At 35.6% G+C, this 10,329-nt stretch overlaps 1 protein-coding gene across 1 annotated transcript; it reads right to left on the bottom strand.

Moving 5' to 3' along the window:
- Positions 1 to 511: 511 nt before the first annotated feature.
- LOC136828985 (zinc finger BED domain-containing protein 5-like) lies at positions 512 to 1,714 on the bottom strand. Its single transcript, XM_067087383.1, has one exon. The coding sequence runs from the start codon at positions 1,712 to 1,714 to the stop codon at positions 512 to 514; it is 1,203 nt and encodes a 400-aa protein (XP_066943484.1).
- Between the last annotated feature and the right edge of the window lie 8,615 nt (positions 1,715 to 10,329).

The raw sequence follows: 10,329 nt of genomic DNA, 5'->3' as shown, positions 1-10,329 counted from the left end.
TTCAGATGTTTCGTTGAGGAAGAGGTTAAGATGCACTCATTGGGCATGTAGTGGACTGTAACTTATTTTGACTTATTGTCGGGAAATTATTTAGAGCAGAGGTTCCCAAACTTTTTGTTCCTCAGTACCCCTAACACTAAAAATTAAGCTTAATATTAAAAAAAAGAACATTTTAATATTTTGATATTTTAAATGTATGGAGTCTGCATGTGTAGATTACACAGGTATCTGAAATGGTGATAACAGAAATAAAGCAATTACTAAGGTAATTTATATTTTGATCCAGTACATACAATACATACCTTTTTATTATTATCCAAAACATTAATAAACAAAACTCAAGTATTCTTATTTTGATGCATCGCAGTAACTCAACATAAATGGATCACTGCCAATTCAACACACATTCAGTCCTGCAGATAAGGCAGAAACAGGAAAAAAAAAAAAACTCGATGCACTCTAGTATTCAGACAAAATTATTGATAACAATTGTAACCAAATCTAAACAGAACTAGTGAGATGGGTGAGCTTGTTTTTTAGCAACAAGCTCATTGATACGAGGGGAAACTTTAGCAATTACACAACGAAGATCATGTTCAGGTGTGTTGAGTTTTGATCTGTATTTTGATTTGATACCTAATAGTACTGAAAATGCCGACTCACAAAGCCATGTTGATGGAAATACCAGCAGTGTTCGAATAGCAGGTTCGGCAATCTGTCTGTATGAGTTTTGCATTAAAAACCAAAAATCACACACATTCTTCTCAGAGTATACATGTAATGCAGAATCATCATGTTGCATTTCTACCAGTTCCTCCTGCCTACCTGTCCCAGCCTGCAACACCTGAGCATTTGTGCTGAAAGGATTCCTAAGATATACAAATTCATCTCCATCAAGGCTTGAAAAATAACTATTAATTTCTTCTTCCATCTTCATAAGATGCTCAGTGACTAATCCTGTGAACTTGTCAGTCTTAGATCGTGGATTTTGATCTATAAATTCTGTTACATTACTAAACATAGCCAAAGTATCAGACTGAATGTTTCCCCTCCACAGTCGAAGTTTTGCAATGAATGCTTTGAGCTTAGCTATACTGCCACAAATTGTTACATCTCTTCCTTGGAGACTCTGGTTTAGCATATTTAGAGCATCAAAGATATCCACAAGGTAAGCAAGGTTAAGCATGAAGGAATGATCCTTCAAGGAAGTGACGAAATCTTCACACTTGTGGGAATGTTGAAAAAATTCTAGCAATTCTCCATGAAGCTCATAAATACGCTTTGTGACACTTCCCCGGGAAAGCCAACGTACATCAGTATGGAACAGAAGTACACTGTGATTAGCATCAAAATCTTCACACAATAGTTTGAATAACCGGCTGTTAAGAGCACTCCCTTTTACATGGTTAACCATTTTGACCACCAGTGATAACATGCTGGCTAGTTTAGCATGAAGAACCTTGTATGACAAAACAAACCGATGGATCATGCAATGCATAAATGTCACATGAGGTGCTACTTCCATGACACGAGCTCTAAAACCAGACCTTCGTCCTAACATTGCTGGTGCCCCATCAGTTGTGCATCCTCTCAGATTTTCCCACTTCAAACCATGTTGCTTGAAAAATGAATCTACCACTTGAAAAATATCTTCGCCTTTAGTTGTTGTTTCTAAGGCTGCATTCATTAAGAACTCTTCCTTAAATACCTTCATTTCCTACATACCGAGCCATCATTAGTAGCTGAGCACAATTTGTAACATCGGTGGGCTCGTCAAGTTGAATTGCAAATCCACTTTCAGACATAGAAATCTCGCTAATCACTTGCTGCAAAATATCTAGTGACATTTCTTCTATTCGTCGTTGGACTGTATTGTTCGACAAGGAGATAGAGTTGAGCTTTTTTTCAGATTCATCTCCAAGGACACAACACACCATTGCTTTTGCAGCTGGAAGAACAAGGTTTTCCCCAATGGCATGAGCTTTCTTTTGTTTGGCAATCATAAGTGAAACTTCATAAGATGCCTGCACCACTGCACTGTTTTGTTGGAAAATCCTACCATTTGGATCCAGTCGTTGCTTCTTTAACACTTCTTTACGTTTAAAAAAGTTAAGGTCTTTGTCTTTGAGCTCTGGATGAGCTCTCTCAAGATGTCGAGTAAGTAGGCTTGGTTTCATTGAATCATTCCCCAGAGTTTTTTGACATAGTACACACACTGGAATATCCATACCATTGTTTACTACGAACGTAAACCCTAACTGTAAGTAGGTCTCTGAATATTTTCTTCATTTACTCATCATTGTCTACCTTCCTAAAAGATAGAAAAAATAGATTACTTAACTAATAAGCCCAAAAAGTGCCATAAAACAGTATCCAGCCACATCTGAAACCTGGTATGTGTATCTACTGTTAGAATTAAATACACATACCAGGTTTCAGATGTGGCCGTATGCGGTTTTATGGCACTTGTTGGGCTTATTTTATGTTTCCGATGCAAGGAATAAGAATATAGCTACTGCCACAGAAAGCAAATGACAAGAAAATAAAAATCACTTTGTATATATATTAATATTAGATATTTTTGTCTTTTCATTGTTTTTCTTAATTGTATGTATAGAACTTTTAATGCAACACTGTCTTACAACAAGGATATGGAAATAGAGTTAGTAACGAGAAACGTTTGCACACTTTCACTAGCTGTGAGTGTAAACAGGACTGAGTCACTCAGTGAGGCGTGAGCCGCCAGGCACTGACGCATCGGTAAACATGTCCTGTACCTGTCATTTCTGGATTGGTACAGGTAGTCCTACAGATCTACACTGCAGATACAGCCGTGTGAAGTTTATAATAGTAAAAAACAAATGGTATTACCTTACTCCCAATAAATTTAAATAAAAGTTGTGCTAATCAACACAAGGAAATTGAGAAAAGTGCAATCTGAGTGCAGATTACAACACCATGTATTGTACAGTAGTAATTATTTCCTTCAGACCAAATGTACCCCCTGAAACGTGCAAATGTACCCCTGGGGGTACATGTACCCCAGTTTGGGAACCCCTGATTAGAGAGAATAATTAGTTGAATATGATGGACCTAAATATATTTGATCACTGGGTGAACATTACTATTCCATTTTATTGCATATCTTGTTTTGTTGCAATCCAGTTATGTTAGATTATTGTTAAATAAATTATTTTGGGTAGTGCTTGTTTCGCTGTAGACCTGAAAGAGAGAGAGAGAGAGAGAGAGAGAGAGAGAGAGAGAGAGAGAGAGAGAGAGAGAGAGAGAATTCTTGTGTGTATGTACATATGTACGATGCCAGTAGCCATTTTGATGTGGTCACTATCAAGCTATAAATAGATGAGACTTATTGACTGTTAGCAAAAGTAAACAATGGGATTTATTCTTGGTTGGGTAACACATATACATATATACATACATACACACACTACACACACACACACACACACACACACATTATATATATATATATATATATATATATATATATATATATATATATATATATATATATATATATATATATATAAACTGAATCATGAAGATATGGAACTTGATGAATGTATAAATAAAGGCAAATGTCCTGAAGGAAAAGTGAAGCAACGGAATGGTTGCTAGGCCTTTCGACAATTGTTATTGTATTGTTTACCAAAAGGAGTATATATTAAGTGTTATACTTTTATAAACATATATAAACAGCTTGTTCATTCCAAGGTCATTTTTCGTGGTCAGTCTCTTTTCCTCTATAATCCTTGAACTCACTCCTCCCTGCTTGCGAGCCAGTTGGGCCTAATTTTTTGAATAACCTCTCAAAGATTTACCTTTGTTTTGGTAGGTCCACTAATTCTTCTTGTGTTGGATGCCAGGTGCATCTGTTCTTATATAATCCCCATCCTCAGGGATATCTGTGTCATCTGTCAATTATACTAGCTTTATTGTAACCTTACTTTCATATTTCTCATCAGTCTGCTAGTAAAAGACTGTTGTGTCGACAAGCCTAGCAACCATTCCATTGTTTCACTTTTCCTTCATGACATTTGCCTTATATATATATATATATATATATATATATATATATATATATATATATATATATATATATATATATATATATATATATATATATATATATATATATATATATATATATATATATATATGTATGTGTGTGTGTGTGTGTGTGTGTGTGTGTGTGTGTGTGTGTGTGTGTGTGTGTGTGAAAGTCTGAAACGTAAATGATGAATGTTTTCGAGATATTCCGTCGCTGAAAAAAAATGCATGTTTCTATGCACAATAATGCTACATGTTTTACGGAAGTTCTCAAATGAAATAGATTACAGCGCAAAGGAAAAGTCGAGTCTTTAATATTGTGACATTAGTCCTGACACGAAAATGAATGTATAGCTTTATTCGAGTAAATGGTAGTCACTTTATGAAATGGTCTTTGTGAAGTGCGTCATTATATCGAAAGCCGAGTTAATTTTGCCCGAACATTTAGAAGAATTTTTAGATAAATGGTTTTAGGAAACCTTTTGTTGCTGCAAGAAAGAGAATCACTCGTAGAAGCATTAAAGAGTCTGTTAACGATTATTACTGAAAGCCGTGATCCTAAAATGTTTAATAAATTTAATAAATTTGGATAAGTGTGTTAAGAGAACTAATGTACGGAATAATTTTAATCCTCCTATCAAAAAAAATTTACTCAGTGTCAATTTGTGTGTTTGCACTTTTATTACTTCAGCGCAATCATGAGCATTTGACAATAAATAAATAAATAAATAAATAAATAGATAAATAAATAAATAAATGAATAAATAAATAAATAAATAAATAAAGTAAAATAAAATAATCTGCCATGGTCGAAATAAGAGCCTATTTTTGACAATCTCGTAATACAGAGTAATGTTCTGCAATATCTAAGGAATTTTGTGTATTTGCTAAGTTGATGGATAAGTTGAATAATTCTTGTCTTTAGGGGAAAATCCCTTTTGAATAATGATATTCATCCACAGGTACGGTTTCAGTGGTGGCCGTTTTGCAGTCGGTAAAATTTTTTATAAAAAAAAGTCAATATGGCCATTCCTGTGAACCATTCCTAGCAGTTGTTTTACTGTCTACTCCAAGACCCACCCCAAAAGGTCTTGTGTTTCCAGTGAACTTGATGACACTTTGCAAGGAAACGAAAACAGTATCTAGATCAAGAATGTTATTAAGATCTTCAGCACCTGTCTCACATTAATGCAGCACTCATCACACTATTTATATCGCAGTTGTTGAATGGCTTATTGAAAATAATTACCTTTAGGTGGACTATAATTTGGTCATTGGAACTAACCACCACTCCCCAATCCAGCACTTTAAGGACAGATGCAAAAAGCAGATGATCGTCTGCTCCTATTGACCATTTTTAGTACACATTTGAACATTAAAATTTGAAAATAAATTTGAGGGGTTCCTGCTCTTAATCCATTTACTTGTTGTTTTTGGAAAGGTGATTTCATCAAAACGAAACAAGTATTTTAAGTCTCAAATAAATGTTACATATTAACTCGGTTAAAGTATTTGTATTAAGTCATTAAGAATAAAGAGTAGGTATTAGGACAGAGTTAGAAAACTACAAGCCGGTAAGGTTTTTCTTCACTTTTGTCAGTTGATTAGATTATATAACCTTTATCCTGCTTGACAGATACAGTACCTTGATTTCCTTTAAGAAAAAAGAAACCACACCTAAGCTCCTACTCCTCTTAGATGTATCGGAATTCTTTGGAGATAACATCCGATCCGTTAGTGTTTGTATTTTCGACTTATTATTTGTGGGTCCAAAAAAATGATGTTAGTTCTTACTTATACATTTATGTTTTAACTACCAACTCTTCGATTTACCACCTGCATTAAAAAAGAACTCCACATCTCTAGTAGTTTCATACAACTACACAGAAGGATCATTCACAGGTCATCCAACACCAATATTCACATTCTGCACCATTAACCATCTTGCTTGCATTCCAATAACACCTTCCCGGCAACAATCCAACTATTTCATCAAGGTCTTCCTCTCCTCCTCCCGCTGACGTTAGATATACTGTTCCACTGTCCTATTCAACATTCTTAGCTCCATCTCCTTATATCCATTTACTCTCAAAACCTTAAACTTCCTTATTTTACTCTCAATAGTCTCCTCTTGAGAACAATTTGAAATTTCATCAACATTTTCTGCAGCTTCTCTACATTATCCTATATTTTTTTTTCGTAGTACAACCATGAGCCTTCATCTACTGCATTTTTTTGACTTCTCGCATCTCTCTATCCAAGTGTAACAGTCACAGATTGTGATTGTGGATTCCTTTATTAAGAACAGAAAAGTGTATGTTACAGGCTATACCAACGCGGATAATGAACTCCACTTCTGATATTAATTTAAGGTGCTGTGGCAAATACCACGCCATCTCAAGTAAACACCAATGGTTTGGAGAGGGATGCAGTGCAAGCGTTTCTAAGTACATTCCTTCCTCAGGTACTAATAAATACCCCATTACATTGCTCAGTGATTCTCATTGTATTAGAGTGAAATCTAAAAAAAAAAAAAAAAAAAAAAAATTATAGTGGCGCAGTGAAAGAGCTATTACGCTTCTTACAGGAAATGATTAAATGGTAATGTGCATTCTGTAAATTTGTGTTTTTTTTTTTTTTAACACAATCCTTTCACACAGCTAATAAATAGTAGTGTGAACGACATAGTGAAAACGACAAAGATTGTCTTTTGATTAACCATGTTTAACTTAAAGAAATTTTTAGATGATCCACGGGAGCACCTCTTGTCATTGCAGGATGAAAAGAAAACAGACCCATGGAAGATAGCTGAACGTGCTGCTATTCCCATATCTCCTTGCATGGTCTAAGCAGAGTTGTTGGGTAAGATTTGGGATTTCTTGGCAGCCAAATCTCCAATTTCACAATAAGAAGCTTCTCCCCTTCATCATCTTACTTAAGGAAGGGGTGTGGTTGTGGCTGTTGAGGATCCAGAACTCGTTAAACTAAAGTTACAACTGGAATTACAGAAAGCTGCATTGGCTGCTGAGCGAGAAAAAACAGTGGCCACTCCAACATTGCAAAACGCTGAAAATGCTGAAGTTGCAAATTTAGCTTCATTTCAGAAAGCTGAATAGGAAAAAAAGGGAAAAAATGTTAGCATTGGAGCGACAAGAACGGCAGGAAAAGCTGGAAATGGAACGGCAACTGGCTACTACTAGGTTGAAAGAAAGAGGTAGAGAAAAAGATACTGCAGAGTCTTTTTCCCTCACCAAGGCTCGTAAACTATTACCTATTTTTGACGAAAGAGATCCTGATATTTTTTTCGGTACTTTCGAGAACACAGGGACAACATTGCAGTGACTAGAGAATCAATATGTTCTACTAATCAGGAGTGCTTTGAAAAGCAAGGCTGCTTATATAGCTGCTCAAATATTAGAGGAGCTTAGTTATAGTATACTTAAGAAAACTATCCTTGATCCATATACTGTTACAGCTGAAGGGTATGGCAGTTATTTAGAAATTCAATTAAAGGAAGCTCTCAAATTTATTTGGAATTGTTTCAACTTGAATGGAAACAATTTAAAAAAAAATGGCAGGAAAATGAAAATATAACCACTCTTGAGCAGTTGTAGAGTCTTGTGGTATTGAAAGAGTTTTTGAGGAAAATTCCCACCAACATTTCAATGTTCATCAGAGAATGACAAGAGAAGGATGGAAAGAAAGCAGATCTTCTTGCTGATGAGTATAATCTCATCCACGAAGTAAAAAAAAAATGCTGTTCTCCTGAAAAGACAAGTCTAAGTAACTTTTGTTCATTTTGTAAGCAGAGGGAGACCATACTATACTGCACATGATTGCCCTAACCCCCGATGTATAAGTATTTAATGTCTTGCAGACTTCTCAGTAACATACAGGAAGTAGACTAGAAAATCTTACAAAGAGCAAAGCATTGTTCTCAGGTCTCGGATGACTTCTCTAATTTTCTCTGTTCTGGTACTGCAAATGATTTTCCTGTAAAACTGTTAAGGGACACAGGATTGTCGCAGACAATAGTAAATGATAAACTGAAACATTTAACCCAGCCTACTAATAAATATGTTACTGCCACCGATCTTTCCAATAAATTCATATAGCCTGTAGTTAATATGAACATTGATTGCCCTTACTACACTGTTAAAACAGAAGTAGTTTTATTAGACAGAGATTTACCCTGTGAGAAGGCAGATATCTTATTAGGTAATGATTTAGCTGAAGGAAATGTCTTGCCTAACCTTATTATTTCACAAGCTGAGTGTGTCTTAGAAAATGAGATGATCCGGCAGGAGGTTCTGCCCTGTCGAGTCACCCTCATTCTGTTGCATCGGAGTCTGCAATGGATAATTCTCAGCCAACCCTTCTCCGGATATAGCTGACCTGTTTGGTCTTGAGCATGATGATTTTGTGAAGCTTCAGAGATCAGACAATAGCCTTTAAAGATTTCTTTATCAAGTTTAATGATCCTTCAGATAAACGTAATAAGTTATCTTTATCTTATCTAGAAAATAACATTTTAATGCATCATTACAGGTCTCCTACCCTCCTTGCTAAGGACTCGTGTTACGATTGTCATCAATTGGTTGTACCTTGCTCCCTAAGATCTTCGATAATGGAATTAATGCACTCTGCAGAAAGCCATCTTTGTGTCACCACGACTTATAAACATCTCCAAGAAGACTTCTATTGGCCAAGGATGAAGGAAGATGTAAAGAACTTTATAAAAATTATAGTCCTGTCATGTGTGTCAGGTCACAGGTAGACCGAGTGAAAAGATTTCACCAGCACCATTTGTACCTATTATTGTTCCTAAACGCCATTTGGAAAGGTAATAATTGACTTTGTTGGACCTTTGCCAAAAAACCAACAGGCATAATGAATATTTGCTCAACATTCTTCGCCCCACTACTAAGTTTCCTTTAGCTATTCAATTTAAGAATATTGCAGCTAAAACTATTGTTCAACATTTGCTTAAAGTTTTTACATTGTTTGCTTTCCCTCAAGAACTTCAGTGCGATATAGGTACTAATTTCACCAGTACTTTGTTTCAAAGTGCACGCCATCAATGTATATGTTTATGGCTCAGCTTACATCCACATTCAAATGGAGCTTTAGAAAGAGTCCAGTAGACCATTAAAAATCTGTTAAGGAAGTATGTGATGGAAACAGGAAAAGATTGGGATGAGGATCTGAACTTACTAACGTATGTACTTTGCAGTGTACGAAATGCATCAACTGGAGTTTCTTCATTTGAACTACTGTTCGGTCGTAGACCTCGGACTAGCCTTAGTATGGTAAAGAAACACACCCCAAAAGGTTCTCAAAATGAAACACAGGGGAGCATCTCTCATTACTTAAAATCTTTTCAGAAAAAAACTAATTAATGTGCATGATTTTGCACGTAAAAATCTACAGCATATCCTGGAACAAATAAAAACCCACTATGACAAAAGTTAAGTTTAGAGAGTTTAAGTGTGGTGATAAGGTACTTGTATATCATCCAACACCCCTTATGAAATTTTCATGTGGGCAACTAAAACTAACTATGTCATACCTACCCCTGACAGATGTATATCTACTCAGCTTTTCCATGTCAACCTGATTCAACATTATCATATATATTTCTACAGGCATAATGAACCATTTAGTTCATGACTCTGGACATTATTTTATTATTAAGAATGTTCCACTAACTTCCCTTAGCCCTAAGACACAGATTAATGTTAAGACTACCACAGAAGAAGACGAAATGGAAGTGGACAACGAGAAAAGTTTCAGTGTGAAGCCCACCCTATCTTGGAAGGCTACGAATAACTCAGAAATTTTTAGATCCCTTCTGCAGTTCCTAGAGTGCACTCATTCAGCTGTATGCTTCAATATGTTCCGATAAACCTGGAAGTTGCACATGTATAATGCATGATGTGGTATTAGAGTCTAATACTAAAACCAATACGACAATCTTTTTTGCATGGTATCACATCATCTTTTGCCTATCTTGAAACAAGACGTGGAGTACTTACTAGAACATAACTTAGCTAAGCCAAGTACGTCTCCTTGGGCCTCCGTGTATTCTGGCAAGAAAACCTAACTATATTTATCAGATGTGTACAGACTACAGGAAACTTAATTCAGACCATAAAAGATGCTTAATCTTTGCCCGAATTACAGATATAATCGACTATGTTATCAATGCAAAGTATTTGACCCAGATATATTTATTGAAAGGTTACTACCAGATTAGTT

Source organism: Macrobrachium rosenbergii, chromosome 43 (assembly GCF_040412425.1).
Source record: "Macrobrachium rosenbergii isolate ZJJX-2024 chromosome 43, ASM4041242v1, whole genome shotgun sequence".
Classification (NCBI taxonomy): Eukaryota; Metazoa; Arthropoda; class Malacostraca; order Decapoda; family Palaemonidae; genus Macrobrachium; species Macrobrachium rosenbergii.
This window is presented reverse-complemented; position numbering and strand designations above follow the sequence as displayed.